The sequence below is a fragment of the Sturnira hondurensis genome, unplaced genomic scaffold (assembly GCF_014824575.4).
Source record: "Sturnira hondurensis isolate 20B ecotype Veracruz unplaced genomic scaffold, ASM1482457v3 Scaffold0009178, whole genome shotgun sequence".
Lineage (NCBI taxonomy): Eukaryota > Metazoa > Chordata > Mammalia > Chiroptera > Phyllostomidae > Sturnira > Sturnira hondurensis.
In genome coordinates this window covers 2,377,948-2,398,658 of record NW_028081809.1, presented here as the reverse complement: position 1 = coordinate 2,398,658, position 20,711 = coordinate 2,377,948, and the positions used below count along the sequence as shown (strand labels likewise).

At 42.3% G+C, this 20,711-nt stretch overlaps 1 protein-coding gene across 2 annotated transcripts in view; it reads right to left on the bottom strand.

Annotated features, from left to right (window-relative positions):
- AFF3 (ALF transcription elongation factor 3) overlaps positions 1-20,711 on the bottom strand; it is a 576,292-nt gene that overhangs the window by 87,649 nt on the left and 467,932 nt on the right. For both annotated transcript variants that reach the window (XM_037056780.1, XM_037056779.1), the window contains one exon: positions 10,016-10,056. In XM_037056780.1, the coding sequence (XP_036912675.1) occupies positions 10,016-10,056 (41 nt within the window). The remainder of the gene's footprint in view (positions 1-10,015; positions 10,057-20,711) is intronic.

Below are 20,711 nucleotides of genomic sequence, written 5' to 3'. Positions count from 1 at the left end.
TTCTTTTTTTCCTGTAAAATATATTATTTATTGCCTTTGGGTTTCTTTTATGTTCATTTCAATTTCCCAGATGGGGTCACTGAGAATGGTGGCCACATGCACAAAATTAAAGAAGAGGGGAATGACTATAGATTATCCTCACGTGTAATCAGTTAAAATATTGAACAGAACTGACCTCTAATTAACCAATAATCAGCACACTTGGTGTGGGACCGCAAGTGCTTCTCTGCATTTAAGCAGCTGTTGAAGCGCATGTTGGTGTAATTCTACTTCAATGGTATGTTTTTTTAAAAAGGAGGAGACAACAATGACAAATGTTGAAAACTATGCTAATTAAACAACAGTTTTCTTTCTCTTCATTTCAACTTTGAGATGTCCTGTACTGAATAAATTAAAACTTTTATGGATTCATTAAAAATTAAATGAAGAACAAACATTAGACACATAATGTGCTGCTGTTCTTGGTCTAGAAGTGACAGTGGCTTGGTGCTCAGAAAGAGCAGGAGAGAGTGACAAGGAATTTCAGTAACAGTAACTCAGAGTTCTGTTATCTAAATACATAACCTCCAGTAACCATCAATTTAGTCTGAGAGTGTGAGTCCAGGAGAAGGGGCCAATATGTGGATGACCGTGTGCCAAAGTAATTTAAAGTTGGTCCTAATTGTATGTCACGCCTTCTGGGGGTGTCTGGTTCCCTTTTCCCCAGGCTGGTTAACTCAGGGTGTGTGGCCATTAGCTCACAGATCCCCCTGGCTACTACAGGAGCAGGGGAGGGATGGTGGGTCTTCCCACCACAGGCAATCAGGGTCACTCTTGAGAGGTCTTCTCCACTAGTGGAGAAGGAAGGAATCTGCAGGGCAGAACTCCAGCACCTAAATTCGTGAGTGAGAAAACTGCTTCCCAGGCTAGACATGTATGAAAGGGGACCATCCTGAAGACTTTGGAATATTAGTATGTGCAAAGATGCACATTGTTTTTTTCTTTTTTGAACCCTCACCTGGGGACATTTTTTTCATTGCTTCCAGAGAGGGGGAAAGGGAGAGAGAGAAACACTGATGTGAGAGAGGAACACAGATTGCTTGCTTCCTGTATGCACTCAGACTGGGGCATTGAACCCTCAGCCTAGGCAAGTACCCTGACCGGAAATTGAACCCACAACCTTTCAGTTACAGGACAATGCTCCAACCAACTGAGCCACACTGGCCAGGGCTACATTGTTTTTTTTTTTTTTTTTTAACTTTTCATTGTGGAGCTATATCAATATATATTACGTATAACATAAAATATATATCAGAAAATTCACCATTTTGACCATTTCCAAGTGTACAATTCACAGGGCTCTGTAGTCATTCACCACTAGCATTTTTTAAAGTGGTCAAACCCTTTGAAGTCACCCCATCTATTCCTGAAGGCTTGTGGCAACTGTGGGCTCCACTTAAAGGGTGAAAACTTACTTCCACCCAGAGGCCCTTCCTGCTGCATCTTCCCTGACCAGACATCGGGGCCATATTAATCCTCAGGCTTCCCCAAACCCACTAAATGATCTTAAAGGGCAATTAGTGGCTTCATACAACTTATTTACTCAGAAAGGCTGTAACAGTTTCTTCCAGGCTGCATTATTCTATTGTGTAAAAGACAAGTTTGGGACCTTTTAAATGTGTGTTATTTACCAGATAGAACTTTAATGGCTTCTCAGGAGCTATTCAGTTTTATTGTGGAAATTAGTGCTAGGGGGGGTTTTAAAAAGCTGATTTTTAGACCTGATAACCTGCACTTGCTCGCGATGTTAATGTGGTCTAGCAAGCTAACGGCCGCCAAAGGGTAGCGAGGAACACTGAAGTGGCCCCTCCAGAAGGGGCTGTGAGGCCACGGGTGTCTGTCCACTTTTGTGAGTACATACGGGCCTTGCCGGCCTGTTAGCGGACAGAGCTGTCATTCAGTGTTCTTCTCTCTTCTCACGGCCCACAAGCAGCTCTCTATCTGAGATTCCACGCTCTCTGAGAATTCCTTTTTGCTTTTGAAATATGATTATTTACTTTGAAATAATAAAACAGAAACAGTTCATTGGTGATCAGCTGGACCGGGGGTCAGAAAATGCCCCAAGAAGACTCTTCTAAGAGTGAAACAGGAAGATGACTTGGAAGAGACAGGCTGCAACCTCCTTGCAGGCATCCATGAGCCTCACTGAGGACCTGAACGAGCAATAGTAAAGGATAGTTCTTGGGATACATCGACATTATTTTCCTATAACGCTGGCATGAAAACGTGCCCCATACATATTCATGGATTCACTTTTGAAATCCATACATACTCTAGTATTTTTCTTTTCTTGGTTTTTAAGAGTATCTTTAAAGTATCTTTTATCTTTACTTGGTTTTTAAGTCCTTCTTGGCAGGACTTAAAGAGTATCTCATGGTATCTTGGGGAGTGGCTTCTTAGTGGTGCAATAGATTAAATTACTATCATGCGGCTAGATTAACAGAGCCCTTCTGCTACTTATCACCTCATTTAACCTGTCCATAAACCTAACAAGGGGGCACTCTTATCCTGTTTATGCAACTGAGAAAGTTCCAACTCTGATGGGTGACTACTTTGCCCAAAACAAATCCCAACCCAAGTTTAAGGCTTCAAAATCTCATATCAGCTTCGTGGTGTCTATGCTGAAGTTGGTATGTTTTCCCTCCTTACCAAGAGAGCAGAGATGAGGGGCATAATTTGGATTGCTGGTCTTGTTGGAAAGGCATTTGGTAAGTCGTTACTGAGCAGTCATTTTATATAGAGAGCTACCTAAAATCCAAGATGTGTATCCCGTTCTCTACTCTGTTAAGACATGCATACGTACAGGGAGAAGGTAGAAGTGTGACTGTGTCAGCAATTACATGAGGTGCTGAAAGAATGGGAGCTGTGGGAGTCGGAGAAGTTGGTTACTTAAGGTTTCTGTGGAAGATGAGGCTTGACCCCACACATGGGGGAAGCACTGTAGAACTCCAGGCAACCCGCACCCCACCGCCTGCTCCCAGACACCTTTGCTACAGTGCCCACACCCTGAACAATGAAGAGCCTGCTGTTCTTGCTCATCTCCTCAGCCTTGCCTTGCTTGGGCTATTCTTTCTGCAGAGAAGGCTGGTCCTTCTCTTCTCCATCCTGGTGACCTGATGACACTCACTTGATACACCCCACCTCAAAGGCCTCCACCTGCTTGCCTCTCTCTGTGTTCTGAGAGTACTTCAGTGTTACACCTGTACCCTGCCAGTGACATTTATTTTCTATTTTATGGGGAGTGTGTGGACATGTTACTGAGCAGCTAAGAGCATTGACTAGAGTCAGACAGATCTTTTCGGAGGTTTTGGGTAAGTCATATATCTCTGGAAACCCAGATTTACTAGGCTTTTAGAGAGAGTATTTGGAAAATGAAATGAAATGAAACTTCACGGAAAATGTCATCTCTTTCAGGTCCTAATGTTGAATTTCTCCTTCCTAGCTGAGAGGGTAGTTGTGAGGATTAAATGAAGTCACATACGTGAAACGCTTAGCGTAGTCTCCACATATGACTGATGTACTGGTAAGACTGATGACTGTGTGCACAGGTCCACATTTCACACACACAGGGGTCATGCAGGCGTCTACATGTCCTCGACCACTCTAAGTTCCTGCAGAGCGGGCTCCGCCCAAAGGAATTTTTGTGTGTTCCGTGGAGGCCAGTGTAGGAGCTCAGAAGTGTAATATGCATCAAGTGGATAAAGGATAAAATGAAGCGTGAACAATTGGTGGAGATAAGATGGGAGGGTATTTTAAGTCCTGTGGGCACTGAAGCCCAAGGAGAGAGGAGGAACCAGGGGCCATGGCCTTCACTCCCTCTTTGTGCAGAAAAGCTCTCTATGGCATCACGTTGGTTATGGAGTTCTACTTTAATTCACTCTAATTTAATTGCAATTTTAATCTTTTGAATTTTTTTCAGGCTTGCTTATTTTTGGATTGATTTGTAAAAATAATTCCGTTTCCCGCCCCCCACACCTGTGTGGCAGTTAATAGTGCTTCTCAATGCTCTCCCATTTTATAGGCATGGACCTTGTGGACCCTTAGTGATGAACCCCTGACTGTCCAATTGCCCCCGAGGTGGTCTGCTGCAGCAGTGGGCAGCCATAGTTTCAGGAAAGCGTTTTCTACTTGAAGTCCAAAGCTGTCATCATTCAACCCTAAAACCTTCCTTCATTTGTTCATTGTTCTGTCTCCTAATTGCCAGGAACTGTGCTGGGCACTAAGGATAAAAAGATAGCGAAGCCAGAAATGTCATGACTGTTATTACTAGTAGGAACAAAGGAAGTTTAACTGCAGACTGAGTAAATGCTTTGCCAGAATCTACATGGCACCAGCCACCTGCCTCTGGCCCCATCCAAGCCGGCTTCCATGCTGAGCAGTGAAGGACAAGAGGGTTATACTCATTGTGAGTCAGAGGACCTGCAGTCTAGCCCCAGCTCTGCCACTTGCTACCTCGTGAACTTGGGTGAGTCGCATCACCTTCCCAGTCTCTCTCAGTTTTATTGTCTGTAAAATAAGTCTTTCCTATCTCACAGGGTGGTCGCCAATGTGACAGTGGTTCTGAACTCTAAAACTCTTTAAGTTTTTATTTACATGGTATAACTACCAGAAGAATTTCATTATAAAGAGTCTTGGCCCTGGCTGGTGTAGCTCAGTGGATTGAGCGAGGGCCTGCGAACCACACGATCACGGTTCGATTCCCAGTCAAGGGCACATGCCTGAGTTGCAGGCCAGTTCCCAGCAGGGGACTCACGAGAGGCAACCATACATTGACATTTCTCTCCTTCTCTCCTTCCCTTCCCCTCTAAAGATAAATAAATAAAATCTTTAAAAAAAAGAGTCTTGCATTGGAGGGACCAGAGACTGCTGTGGGTCCCCAGGGTTGACCTTTACTCTCTGGCGCGCCTCCTGGGCATCTTCTGGGTTGGAAATTTAGAGCTTTCTTAAAAGTTCTCCCCACCTTCCTTTGGGGACATTTCCAGTCCTGCTCTTGGATGCAGACCAGACTCAGAGGAAGTAAAACCTCTTCATTTTATGTTATTCCTCACTTAGTTAATTTCATATTCTCCCTAACGGGAAGAGGACATTTGATGGGTGAGATTTATTTGAGAAAGCAAAACTGAGAGCGGCAAATGCATGAGCCAGCACCCCTCTGGGTGGCGAGGCCCAGAGGGGAGGTGCATGGCTGCTCCCGCTCACCCCTGCACCCCTGTACCAGCACAGCGCACAGCTCACAGGATGCGCTCATTAAATACTTGTGGCACAAATGAATAAATCAATGGTAGTTGTTTGGGTTTCAATATAAATGGATCCTGGACCTGAAATATTGCCAGATGGGCTGACAGGGTACAGTCTGGTGATGTATCTCCAAGGCTATAAAAATGCAGCCATTTCTCCAGTCACAGGCTGACATTTCAGAAGATGATTATATGCACAATTTAACCACATGGCTGTTCATGCCCTCCAAGTGCCATCGCTCCAACAACTGTTCTCACATTGGCTTTCTTGTTCATTTATTTTTTTTAAAGTCAAGCTCAATTCTGCCCCCCGCGCGCCCCCCCCCCCCCGCCGCGGCTCCCCATATTTCTAGATGCACATGATTTATTCATATGAAATTAGGCTCCGTTTTTATAAAACCCAAGTTACTGCAAATGATGCTTGAGGTTTCACAGCAAATATGAATTCCCGATCGCCTGCAATAAAGCACCTCTGCTCGCTCTGCAGAGGTCCTGTCTCTCCGAGACAGATGGCGGCAGTCCAAGGGGATGATTAACTTCTGAGTCCTCACAATGTCCTCGCACTCATCTTGCCCTAGATTTCAAGATTGACCTCCAGCTTCTCTGCAAATGCACAGTTGCTCAGCTTGATAAATCATAGAGATCCTTTTTTTTTGATCACAGTTATCTGCTATTTACTACTTAGGAAGGGAAGTTAATCATATCCAGAGGCACTTCATATGCTGTGCACACATCCTTCCCTTTCCTCCAGTGCTCTGCATATTTTCCACATTCCTGGCAATGCAGCAATTTTCCAGTGCAGTGGCTACACTAGACACACCTTCATAGGTAAGTCTCAGGCCCATGTATCCCTGTTTTCCTGTGCCGCTCTCTACCCTGCCCAACACAATCATCCGTAAGAAGAACTGACACTTGAGAGGCACACTGCAAGGAGTAAGTAGCAAGCAGTGTCCCTTTGCAAACTGAGGTTTTCTTTTAACTGGCTTGTTTATGATATTGAGAATTTTGCTCTCTTCTTGCTGTGGTCCCCTGATTCTTTTCATTATTTGGGGCATCACTGGGCCTCTGGCATGCCAGCTGACACCTAATGGCATAAAATAGATGAAACATTCTAAAGCTGATGGTAGGAAAGAATGAAAAACAGGCCATTCCACCTCCGTGTGACCCTTCTGGTTGCTGCAGGGTGGTAAGTGGGCTGGGCTGAAGCCCAGACTGGCCTTGCCACTGGATTCTGTGTTGACCTGTGGACACTCTAGCTGTTTTGGCTGAATCATAAATGAAGCCCAGACAAAAAAATCAAGCAAGGCCAAAGGTTTTCTTTGGGGTTGACTACAGGTGATTCTTAAATTTAGGTAATGAAATATATCCTAGTTTTAATTTATCAAGGTTGTGTGTTGATTATTATGGACTCACTAAACTTTAAAGCATACGGTCTTGACTTCCAGACACTAAATTCCTCCTAGAATGCCTACTTAGACCAGGAAACTGGAGAAATGAAAAGACAGACAAGACTGGTCTTCAGAAGACATCTGGATAGTCTCTCCCCTCGGACACCTGGAAGGGATGAGCTTTCTACGGTCTTCAGAAAGGAAAGGAAAATGCCACCCCTTTGCCTTATAACTAGTCTCATTAGGTGCGGTCTCAAAGACTTGGAGGCAGAGAGCAACAACAGGATTTCTATACTGTAAACTCACCACCCTCACACCCCCAGTCAAACAAATCCTATTTTACCATCAAGTTACCATCTTGAAACAAAACAGCTCTAACACCTGTATCAAATGCCCTTGTGTCCACAAGGTAGTCCAGGCAGTTACATGGCTAAATGGAAGTGAGATGGGCCCACAGCTGAGCACGCTAGCAGGATGCTCACCCCAGGAACCTGTGCTGGCACGACTTCAGCCAGCCTGGGCTGTTCTGGTCAACACCAGAGGGAGCACCTGTTAACACTAAAAAGTATTCTATGTTTTTAGGATTAAAGTGAAAAAGCTGCCTATGGAATTTTATATCAAGAGCTATAACACGCCGAAAAGTAATAGTTTAGAAACTAGAGTAGTTTGTGCAAATGAATGTACACTAGATGAATACCTGGCTATAGGCAGCCAGAGATACTGGGGTTAGATCTCTACCTTGGGTAGGTCAGAACCTGAAGTGAATTTTTACTCAGTTCCATTCCCGCCCTAAGGGGGTTCCTCCGATAGACAGAATATCAGGCAAGTCATGCAGTGGTCTGCCTAGGAGTCAGACCAATCACTTTCTGGAAAATACCGTTTATTCAACAGATTAAGTAAGGTGATAGAAAATGACCTCTGTCCTTGGATAAGTCAACATTCTCTAAGTTAAGAAACTAGAAAAAAATAAATCCAATTAATTCAGCAGGTGTTTTAAGTCCTTATTTTGAAGAAAGGTTTTAAATTGTACCTCTAAATGATTACAGATGCTTTGCACTTATGGAAATTATTCATATGGCAAAATGGAACAGGAAAAGCACAGAGAAGAGGGTGCCATACCACCACGTTGCTAGAATAGCAAAGTCATCTCATTACTTTGAAGTGAGCCAACCTCCCCCAATTTTGAACAGAAAAGCTGTTATATTCAAGGCAGGGAGGGAAATGCTTTACTACATTTGAAGGCAGAGAAATTCATAAGAGCAGTGACAACAGGAGCCTCTGTCTCTCCATCTCCAGGGGATGGGCCTTGTTCTCACCGCGCTCTTCCCTTCGTAGGGGCTGAGGTGCTAGCTTACTAGTTGTTGACTGTTGGGCTTGACCAGGGAGGAATCGGAGAGGATATGAGAACAAAGTCGAAGGGAACTCATGTATCTCCTCATGAAAATCCATGCACCATTTTCTGCACAGGACAGGGTCATGTATCTTTTGGGAAGAAGCCTCAGAATGTATCTATCACTCCTGGTTTCTGATTTCTGATTGTATTTTGCACCCAGGTCTTCAAGGGGAGTCCATACTTTCCTCAAATAGGTTTTGACTCATTCCACCAGAGGTCAAACTGACACTTTGCATCTATATATGTTGCTTTACTGAAATGTAATTTATACAGCATAAAGTCTACCCATTTAAAGTATGAGACTCAATTATTTTTAGCGTATTTATAAGGTTGGGAAACCATTGCCACAACCTGATTTTCCAGCACTTCCAATACCCTGAAAAGAAACCTTGTAACCATTGGCAATGGTGTAACATCATAAACAGGGCTTTCTTTTGCTTCTCGGTGCATTTTGTTGAAGGAATCACTTATTTAAGTAACCACAGGGGAAAAAGAGGAATTACTGTGTTGAATTTTAAATGTTTGGTCCAGAGTCTCTCCTCCTTCTACCAACAGACTCAAAAGCACTTCAGTCATCAGCTTTTGTGAGAATCCCAGTAGGAACTGCAGAAAGTCATGTGGCAGCTACTCTTAGCACACAGGCTTGTGTGGTTGTGATGGGGCAGGCTTTTCACTTGAAAGAAATACACTGGGGCTCAGCCTGCCACCACAGAGAAAACACTTCTCACCCATGTGCACAGGTAATTTGCCCAAGTGGCAGCGTTTACCTTGGAGAAGCTGAACTGATCTCATTTACACTGTCAATTATTGCTCATTCTGCAAACAGAACTGGGAAGAAAGGGGGGTGGTGGTGACAGTTCACTAGGTAACACGGAGGTGACCACCAGCCGGCTTGGGGAAGAACATTGCTAGCTGCTTCTGACACAGTAAGAACTTCCATTGTGGAGAGACAGGGACTTCATCTTTTTTAAATCCTCACCCCAGCACATGCTCACTGATTTTAGAGAGAGGGGAGGGGAAGGGAAGGGAAGGGAAGGGAAGGAGAGAGAGAGAAAGAGGAAGAGAAACATCCATGTGAAAGAGAAACATTGACTGGTTGCTCCTCGCACATGTTCCAGATCAGGTACCAAACCCACAACCAAGGCACGTGCCCTGACTGGGAATCAAACCTGCGACCTTTCTGTTTACAGGACGATGCTCCAAACAACCAAGCCACATGGGCCAGGCTGGGGGACTTCCTCTTTACATCTGATAATTCTTTAAGAAACACACACACATGCACACGTGCGCACCCAACCTTAGCAAGTGAAAAAAAAAAAAAAACCCACCAAAATAAAAAACAGCCTGATTGGTTCTAAAAAGTTAACTATAGATTCCTGTTCAACTATTTTTATACAGCAAAGCTGGATGTGAAATACAGTTTGAGTGTGTTAGTTGATTAGGTTTATAGATCTCATTCAATGATACAAGTCAGAAAAAACAGCCGAAGCACAGAGTAAAAAGTCAGGCACTCAGGACTGTGAATTGGGTGACATGCATAAAGTATTTCAAGAGGGAATCTCATCAAAAGACAGATAGCTCCCGGGGAAATGATATGGAAAAAGCCTGCAGAAAGCATCTCAAAATAAATGAAGTACTTATTGTTGAAAAATGAGCTTAGATCTCAACCAATACCAGAGTTCAGAATTTACTGCGCCATTCAGGCCTTTTCTCCAGTTCCTTGTCTCTTGTTTCATTGAACAACAAGGGACTCTCCACACTTTCTGTGAAATACAACAAGGAGATTTTTGCAATAATAAACTCCACATGGGCATGACAAATCCAAGCATGCAAAACGTTTAACATCCCAGTTCCCAGATACTTGAGGGACAAAATCCGATTATGAATTAGATGCCACAATAAATAGGGCTCAATGTTTCATAAGGCAATTTATAGTTCATAAAAATGACAAAACATACCTGTCAGACAGAGCGTGGAGAGCGGTTCTCTGGGCTGCCTGCTGGAATAAAGGGCAGAGATGTTTATTTAATATTCTGACTTTTAAATTATGTGCTCAATCAATACTTAAAAAAAGGACCTGTGTCACACACATTTTTGCCATGTGGCCAAACATTAAACTACTAGTAACATAGTAAGAGCTCTGTCATGTTATGAAATGAACCTTCCTGAAGAATTAACTGACCCCTTGTAGTGCCCACCTGCCACCAGGGGGTAAGCTTGGGGAGGCGGTAAGTAACCGACTGGTAAGTTCAGACAGGTCTCAGGGGACACCCCCTCCCCCGCCCTGGAGTCAGAACTATTTTATTTGTACTCCCTGAAATCACTTTATCATTGCTTTACTCTACTTTCCTGCAAGAAAAAAGATCTGTTTTAGTTCCTTTATAGCATCTCTCCCGATAAAACTATAATTTTTTGACCCAGTTTTCAGATTTATTGAAAAAGTGACCACAATTGTAAATTGGAACACTACTGGAAATGTGATGATATGAGTTTTTGATTTTTTTGAAGCAATGATTTTGTGGCAATTTTAAAAACTTTTTAGAGGTTCATATCAAAATATTTATGAATACAATTATATGGTTTGGGGACTTGCCTTAAAATAACATATTTGGAAGGAAGGGAGACTGGCTAAGCATGTAAATGAAATGATGTCCTTGGACTGGTAACCATTGAAATTAGGTGATGAACACATTGTTGAAGGTTGTTATACTATTCTAGTTTTTTTTTGCTTTTGAAAATTTTCATAAAACAAAAGAAAAGAGTAAATAAAAGACCTCCATTGCTCCATCAGATTTTCCCAGTTTTGGACTCACTCTCATTCTGTCTATTTTTTGTCCATTTGCCTTCCGTGGCTGAGCATTCTGAGGCTTCAGAAGGCAGAGGGCACACTCTGAGCTACGTTTCAGAAGTCATTATTGGGAGGGGACCAGCGCCTGGCCTGTGGCACCAAGGCTTATGCAGGGTGTGCCAAGAAATAAGAAGTGCATAGGCTTGTTTCACCTTGCCCATTACACATATCAAGTTTACTATTTACCAGGGACCCCAAAATGTTTCCCATGTTATTCTTCATTACATTTTGATAGCAGACAAAACAGACAGAATCTTCAGATTAGAAAAACATGAGCCAGCAGAACCATGATTCCTATTACAGAAATGACATCTACTCCTGGGGATAAATGCACATCTTGGATCACGCAATCAGTCCAACCCTTGCTGAATTTCTACAACATGGAGACTCTCTCTGCAGAGACTGGCTCTAGTAGGGACAAAGAGAAGGCAGAGGAAGTAGTCATAGTCTTGTAGGAGCTAAATCCCTAGGCAGGAAGTCATAATGAAGTCCAGGGATGACTTGAAGAAACTTATAAATTAACATGCAAATAAAAAGATGAAGAAAGAGGTACAGATACGAGTGATAGCTGATGGTTGGTGGATCATCAGCTTCTCAATCAGTGCCTGGGACCGTTAGTAGGTGCTCAGTAAATATCTTATGAGTGAATGTTAAATGAATGAATCAATTAGGGAATCCTTCCCACTACTATTTGAGCAAAACTTTAAAGACAGGAGGGGTGTGTTCAGGGGGAAAGAGGCATTGGTGATACGGAAGTACAAGGTAGAGCAAGGGCTTATTCAGGCCTCTGTTGTTCTCAACTGGGGCACCTCTTCCCCAAATCCCCAGGGTGACTGGAATTGAGTAGGGGTGTTTCTGTGTGTTAATAGTGAGGGGGATCACTACTGCCAATTAATGCCGGGGGCCAGGGACGCTAAAGCCTTTCAAAGATCAAAAGGGTCCCTTGTACAAGAGGAGTGGTCCCCTTAAAATGCCAGGGGTGTTCTGTGGAGAACATTGCAGCAAAGAAATGAAAGAAATCTGACATGGGGATCATTAGCTTCTGGGCCTGGTAAACAGAACCAAAACTAAATTAATAACAGGAACATCAACAATTTACACAAGTGATATAACCACAATGATTCAGGAAAAAACATAAAAATCTGTTGAACTTGGCATTGAAAGTCTTCCATTCTGAGAGAGGTTTTACCATTCATTTATGTTGTGGGCCTCTCAAGTGCCAGCTTCCAAACTGCTCTTTCTGTCCTAAATAAGATGATGAGGGAGTTAGTCAGCCAATGTCCAGGGTACTGTGCATAATCTATGGGGCTACTGCCCACTCCTTCTTCCCTGGATTCCAGTGAATTAAGGCCCAAATGCCCTGGCCTTCCCATGTCATATAATTAGTTCAAGAGAGGGAAAATTACCTACAGAGCTATCGCTTAATGAGGACACCTTAGGGCCCAGGTGGCAAACACAAGGCCTGTGGGCCGAATCTAGCCCTCCACCTTGTTTTATCCAGCCCACTGCCTTGTTTCTACTTGGTGGCAGTGCTGAGCTCTTGCTTCACTGTTAAGCAGTAATTACGTTTATACAGTCCTAAAATTACATTCAGCCCTTTGAAGGCAACCAAGAAGCTGATGTGGCCCCTGGTGAAAATGCATTTGATACCCCTGTATTGGGGAGTAGAATGAGGCAGGGAAGAGGTGAAAAGTCTAGGGAAGACTTGGATACCAGGAGCCCCTCCCATAAATCAGAGGATGTGTACTCCTTCTCTTTCCTCTCGTCCCTCCCTCTGTGCTCTCCTGGAGGGCCAGCCCAGGAGCGTTCACAAAAGCACCCAGCAGGTGACGGGCAGCCATGTTGGTCCCCAGGTTTTGTCTTCTAAAAGGTTTCTCTTACCACTCAGCAAGATGGCTTTCATTTTTGGCAGCTACATTTGAAAAGAACCTAACTCTCTACTCCTGGCTCTGTTTGGCTAAATATACAAAAAGTATTTTGAACTCCCTAAAGGAAAGATGGCGTGCATTATTAATTCAGTCTCAGCAGAAGGCACTGGAGAATGACTCTTCCAGGAAACAAAAATTGTAAGGATGTGAATGAAAGTTCAACAAAGATCTTTAACACGGCATTTAAATTTTCCCCTAGCCAGGGCTGCCAATATTTTAAAAGTCTACTGACATTTTTCTCTCCTACCTCCAAATACTCTTGCTGACTTTTGTGATAAGGAAACACAGTGCTTGTTAATGTGCATCTTATAAGAAAATCATTTAAAAAGCAAAAGCAAAAGCAAACAAAAAACAAGAAATTCAGCTGCTGGGCCATCACTGGAGTGGTGCAGCCCAGGTGGTGGTACCTGCTAAGGATAACCTGACAGAACTGCTGCTGGCCAAGCTCTCGAATAGAAGCCGAGCTGGAAGCCTAGAGCAGAGGCTGCTTCCTTTAGCAGGTGGATGTGATGCTGGGTCCAGAAGGTCCTTGTGAGCTTAGATACTGGGCATCCCACCAGTCACTAAATAGTGGCTTTCTGTGATCCTCATTCTTTTTTAAAAAATATATTTTACTGATTATGCTATTACGGTTGTCCTATCCCCCCTGCTTTATTCCCCTCCAGCCTGCACACCCCCTCCCACCTGCATTCCCGGACCTTAGTTCACGTCCATGGGTCCTACATATAAGTTCTTTGGCTTCTCTATTTCCCATGCTATTCTTAATCTCGCCCTGTCCAGTTTCTACCTACCATTTATGCTTCTTATTCCCTGTATCTTTTCCACCGTTGCCCCCTCCCCTTCCCTGCTGACAACCCTCCATGTGATCTCCATTTCTGTGCATCTGTTCCTGTTCTGGTTGTTTGCTTAGTTTATTTTTTTAATTTTTTTTTTATGTTCGGTTGTTGATGGTTGTAAGTTTGTTGTCATTTTACTGTTTGCGTTTTTTATCTTTTTCTTCTTCTTATATAAGTTCCTTTAACATTTCATACAATAAGGGCTTGGTGATGATGAACTCCTTTAACTTGACCTTATCTGGGAAGCAGTTTTTCTGCCCTTCTGTTCTAAATCATAATTTTGCTGGATAGAGTAACCTTGGATGAAGGTCCTTGCCTTTCATGACTTCGAATACTTCTTTCCAGCCCTTGTTGCCTCTAAGGTTTCTTTTGAGAAATCAGCTATGGAGACTCTTCTGTAGGTAACTGTCTCCTTTTGTCCTGCTGCTTTTAAGATTCTCTCTTGATCTTTCACCTTGAGTAATTCATTATGATGTACCTTGATGTGAGCTTCCTTGGGTCCAACTTCTTTGGGACTCTCTGAGCTTCCTGGACCTCCTGGAAGTCTATTTCCTTTGCCAGACTGGGGAAGTTCTCCTTCATTATGTTTTCAAATAAGTTTTCAATTTCTTGCTCTTCCTCTTCTCCTTCTAGCACCCCTATGATTTGGATGTTGGAACATTTAAGGTTGTCCCAGAGGTTCCTAAGCCTCTCCTCATTTTTTTGAATTCTTGTTTCTTCATTCTGTTTTGGTTGAATGTTTATTCTTCCTTCTGCTCCAAACTGTGGATTTGAGTCCTGGTTTCTTTCCCTTCACCGTTGGTTCCTTGTACATTTTCCTTTATTTTACTTTTCACAGCCTACACTTTTTCCTCTATTTTGTGACCATACTCAGCTAATTCTATGAGGATCCTGATTACCAGTGTTTTGAACCATGCATCTGACAGGTTAGCCATCTCTTCATTGCTTAGTTGTATTTTTTCTGGAGGTTTGATCTGTTCTTTCATTTGGGCCTTTTTGTTTTGTTTTGTTTCCGCACACCTGTTATACACAAGTGGCGAAACCTTAGGTGTTTGCTAGGGCAGGGCAACCCATGTGACTGCATTGTGGTTCTGTATGTGGGGGAGGCAGCCTAGAGGGATCACTTGTTCAACTCTCTGGGGGCTTTCAGCTACTTCCACCACTATCCACAAGCAAATTGGGCCCTTCTGGTGCTGATTCCCAAGTGGGTGGGTGTGTGCACATTCTAGGACCCTTTGGGTCTCTTCAACAAACTCTTCTATGAGGCTGGGAGTTTCTCCCACTGCCTCAACCCCCATAGACTCTTTCAGTCAGAGGTTCTGAGGCTTTATTTCCCCTTGCTGGAACCTTGAGTTGTGTGGTCTGTCTCACTCCCCAGTTGTTCCTGTTGGTTTATCAGCACTCATATGTGGAACCTCCCACTCCACCAGCTGCTGCTTGGCCCACCGTAGTCTGCCAGTCGCTGCCTTGCCAGGAGTACTCTCCACAGGGATTGCCTGTCTCCACCCCTCCTACTGGTGTGAATGAATATTTCTTTTTTAACTCCTTGGTTGTCAGACTTCCATACAGTTCCATTTTCTGGCAGTTCTGATTGGTTTCATTTTTAAATTTGTTGTTGTCCTTCTTTTGGTAGGCACAGTGTGTCTACCTACACCTCCATCTTGTGTGATCCTCATTCTTCTACCTGTCCACATGATGTATGTTTCCATATACTTAACAATGTGGTACCAGCACCATCAACTACCTACACCACAATTTTTCATGCCTGATTTTGACCGTACTACTTAATTTGCAGTTATTTTACATAATTAAAAACTTTACAGAGGATGGCTCATCATCCATCAAAGAAGGAGATAAGAATATGTTAAAGTTTAAAAAATACTTTAAAAAAGCTTTAATGGCATTAAATTAAAATTGCACGTCACATACCGAAGCAAATACTGTCAGTTTTTTTTTTACTACTCTTCCTTTAAATATACTTTGGCTTTTGGACACTATTTTTTTTTTTACTGTTGAAAAATAATAAAATAAACAAACATTGGAATTAAATCACAGAGAAAAATTTAGTTAGGTGACTCATAATTGAAGCCTGAAAATCGACTCAGAGAAAACTAGATGAATTGTTCAATTTCCTTTTTTCAAAGATTGTCTGTTACAGCAACCATATTTCTCTTTTCCTAAATCATCATCTCCTCTAGTAACTTTCCCCTCATCCAGTTCTCAGCAAAATGGGTTGGGAGGAATAATGGAATGCTTCATTGATCTTTCCTGAGTTCATTACTCATTCATGACTGACTTTGAAGCATTAGGTTTATGAGACAAAACAAGTATTCTGCCAGAAATAATCATTTTCCCAGTTCTCTTCAAGAGATGCCATCTTTTCTCTGTCTTTAATATAGCAAGCTTGGTGCTTGGGAACATAATCAGATATTCAGGTTTCAATATAAACTAAATAAATTACTAGTCACAAGCTGCAATCGGAGGGAAATCAAAGAAGAAATTAAGTGCCCCTATTGTAATTGGGTGGAACACAGGACAAGTTCATGGATATTGGAATGAGGAGGAGGGCAAAGGGAAGATGCTAAAATCAGAGGGGTGCCAGGATGGTCTAGTTTCTTTCTTACCTGATAGAAACAGAACTACCAAGTGGACAGCTCCATAATTCAATCTTAAGTCCCTTATATATGCAGGTAACAGGCTTGGCTTGGGTGACATCAAAATAGAGAAGGCCCTCACCATATGGTACTTAGGGTCTAGAGGTGAGCCAGCCATAAAAAAAAAAAACATATATAAACAATCTAGATTTCAAGGGCTACGACTGAAGAGGAGAGGGTACTATGAAAGAAAATATGAAGGGGACCTCACTTGGAATGAGTGGTTGAGAAGGGCTCGTTAAGTAAGGGATAACTAAGCTGATGCCTGAAGGATGAAGAGTTACTGAGTCAGAGAAATGAGGGTAGGTGGGGAAGAGAGAGCTCTAGGGAGGTCTAGATCCTTGCTTAGTTGAAGAACTAGAAGAAGGTCACTGTGAAGGAACTCAGTGAGTGGTGAGGACAGTGGCAGATCCCAATGGCTTTGGAGGTCAAGTTAAGAATTTTGGGTATGCTCTACAGGGCGATGAGAAGTGACGAAATGATTTACGTTAGGGGAAGTCGGGTAAAGGATGTATGGGGCCTGCCTGTACATTCTTTGTATCTTCTGAGGAAACTATAATTAAAAAGGAAAAAGAGTAGGGAGTGATTTACATTTTTCAAATCTCACTCTGGCTTCTGTGCAAGAATGGACTTGGGTAGGAAGTGACAATGTTTAAGGCTGTTGCATTGATCCAGGCAAGAGAAGTGTGTGGTAGCATTGGAGATGACTGGATGTGGCAGACCAGGTTTGGGGGCAGGAATGAGGAAAAGTACCTGCTTGGGTCCCCAGTATGGATGGAGAGCCACTGATTGGAACAGGCAAGATGGGTGCAGGAGCAGAGCAAAGGTAGAGTTTACCCTTGCGTGTGAGAAGTTCAAGCTGTTTTTAGGATGTTCAAGTGGAGATGTTGAGTAGATACTTGGATATGTGAGATCACAGCTGTTAAATTCCAGTGAAGTACCAAACATTGACATAGTGTTGACCAGTAACTGTCATAAAAAGGAGGTATATGGCTTAATGTTCCTCATCTACATTTTTCTCTCCTTCTAAAAGAAGTAGGTATAGAATTCAGCTGGTTAGAACACATTTTTGTTTGTGCATTCCACATGTGTATAAACCTCCATCCTTGCTATTCACAGTATCAGGCTTCTTATTCTGACAATAAAGGTGGCATCTCTGTAGCAGTGATTTTCATCATTTTGCTTCACCTGTTAGAAAACTTCATCCACATTCAGCTACTTGAATAAATGCCATCACAGCTAATTTTAGGTCACTTATGTTTTGCTGTTACTGAAGTATGCTTTGAAATTTAGGTCAAATCCCCTATCTTTGTAGGCATTCTGTCTTGTAAGGCCTTACTTTTCTTTTTTTCATTCTTCCTAAGTTGAGACTTGTATTTATGAATATTTTCAACTGTTTAAATTCCTTCTACCTCTATTAACACATTTTGTTTCATTAACTTAACTTCTATTCTGTTGTTTTTCATTTGAGTCCTGGTTGATGAGTCTTTTAACATTTTATGTTGTGATCTTCTATTTGGTGTTCAACAAATTTAGTAATATTTGTAAGGCAAAGGAAAGAGCTTTGTTCTCTATTTTTTCCTTTGTAATAATATGTACTTTGCATTTTCAGATGCCTAGAAATGCTTTCCAGGAAGCATACTGTTCAGTGGACTCTGCCCTTATTCTGTTTTCTACAGGGGTCAGGGGGAGTCAGGGATGATACTATATATCATCCAAATGGGAACATTTTGGGGAGTGAAAGGGTATGCTAACCAGATGACAGTTAGGGATAGTTAGGGACAACAGGAGGAAACTGCTTTTCTGACCACACTGGGCTATAATGGCTGCTCTGAAAAAGAAGACTCTGCAAATAAAAGTAAGATCAGGATAAGAAGACAGAATTTTAGGAGCTGAGGAGCTTGTCAATAAAGCAAAGAGCTCTGAATGGGGTCAGCAGCAGACAGGTCACTTGGATTCTTGGTGTCTTTGTAAGTCAAGCCGATGCTTCTGTCACTTTTCTGGTTCTTTCTGGCTGCTCCTCCTCCTATTTAGATTTTTCCTGCAAGTGTTCCTTGACCACACAAACTTCTATTGACCTTTCTTTCTCAGAACTCCTCATCTGGAACCTGGATGAGCACTGGCTTCTTTTCTTTCTTGAAAAGTTTGCGATATGCTTCATGGGAATTTTAGCCTCGACTCCTCAAGATCCTGGAAGATCACTGAAGGCAGAGATCCTAGCTCATCCCCCACCCCCACCAGAAAGAGCTTCCTCATGATTGACAGCACGTGTTAGTGAATCAGCTACCTGTCAATCAACAGGTAGGATGTGAGGAGGTAACTCCTGTGGATGACAAACTACTACTGTTGGGTTGACCGAAGAGTTCATTTGTTTTTTTTTTTCTGTAAGATGGCTGTAGTAGTGCCTAGTTGTCTTTAACTTCATTTGAAAAAATTTTGCTAGATTGTATTGTGACAGCTGTCATATCTGCATGTATTTAAAAACAAACAATCAAAATTGGTGAATTTTTGTGCAGCCATTTTAATACTGAAGATGGAAGAAAATATGCAAGATTTTTGGCATATTGTGCTTTTTACTAGTATTTTGAGAAAGGTAAAACACAACTGCAATATAAAAAAGACTTATGGGGTGTATGGGGAAGGTGCTGTGACTGATTGAATGTATTTAAAGATGCTTTGTGAAGTTTTGTGATGGACATTTATCACTGGACAATGCTCATGGTTGGGTAGACCAGTTGAAGTTGATAGTGATCAAATTAAGACATTAATTGAGAATAATCAACTTTATACCACGTGTGAGATAGCTGACGTACTCAAAACACCCACATCAACAAAGTTATTGGTGAAAATGATAAATGTGTCTTTAATTTAACAGGAAAATAACATACAGACTTTTTGGCTAACCTAGTGTTTGCCATGGCTCTAATCTAAGAGGTCTGTTAAAAAAACATTTTTTCTTGGCTATATATTCTTTCTCTATTTTACGTTCTTTAAAACTAGGGTATACTTTTGGCTTTGGGGAATGTTTGACTAGTTTTTTTTGGCAATACACTGGATTGCTTAGATTAGTTTTGTCTACCAGAAATCCAATAAGGACAGTAATACACATTTATTGAATACCTATTATATCCTATGAAAATGCTGGTTAGGGTCTACAATACCAGATGAATTTTGCCTGGATGACATTATCTCATCATCTGTATCCTATTACCAACTGACTGATTTGGGAGCTTTGAAGTGAAATGGCCAGTAATAGTCTCCACTTGGCAATTCAGATCTTCTGAGAGTGATTAAGAGAATTTCCAGTACATTTTACTCACTAGGGATACACTATGAACAGTTCGTGACACCCGCCATGTGGCCACCTCTGCTTCCAGGACCTGTTTTTGTTTCTGTTTTGTTCTTTTGCCATCTCAAATACAAACTTAGGGGCAGCTGCTAGGAGTTAGGAGAGAGAAGGGAAAGGTGTGGTGACAATGTGAGCACAATGGAGGCTGTCCCTTGTCTACAGTGACTGTTACCAGATTCCTCCCAGAGGGGCCAGGGCACCCTAGATGGCGGGTCTTACTGACTATCATGAGGGCAACACTAGGGGTTGGAGGGTCCCAGTGGGCTGATGCAGGACGGCTTTGGGAGGGGAGGCTGGTATGGGGGTGAGAGGTCAGTCTGAAGTGGAAGGATTGTGGTAGGAAGACCTGTGGCCACGTGTGAGGCTATTAGTGTTTGCCACAACGTGTTTGTGTGTGTGCATGGGGGGTGGGGGGACATGTAGAAGTAAGCTGGGTGGTATTCAGCTCCTGGCCAGGTTATGGGGAGCAATTTGTATTTCATGAGATGTAGCATCGCTGTTCCACTATAATAAACTGCTTCTACGTGGGCAGCTGGACATTTATCCCATAAACGGCCAGTGATAGAGAGGCCAGATCCCAATCAGCTCCTTGAGAACAGGAGGTGGGTACCAGATACATTACTGAACAACCCTTTTCACAAGGTCTAATTAACAGCACGAGGCACACAAATGTCTGACGAATACAGTATCACCAGATGACAAAGCCCTAACGGAACCTCTCCTGACCCCATGATGGGTGACAGATTAGCCTTTATCTCATTCATTCACTCAATTTGACCTCATTACAAAAAATGTTTTGAGAACTCAAAACTGGCAATTGGGCTTTAGTCTTTAAGATAGATTCTAAAGTTTATTCAAGCTTCTGTTAATACAATTTCAAATAAAGCATTCTTTTATTTGTTTAAAGGAATTAACAAGGCAGTACTTTGCTTTTAAATAAATACCAATTATTGTTTTAGGTAAAAGGATCTGACGAACGTTAGCTGAGCTTTTATTTTGTTAAAAATCAAAACAGCCTTCTCTATGAAACTGCTTTCCT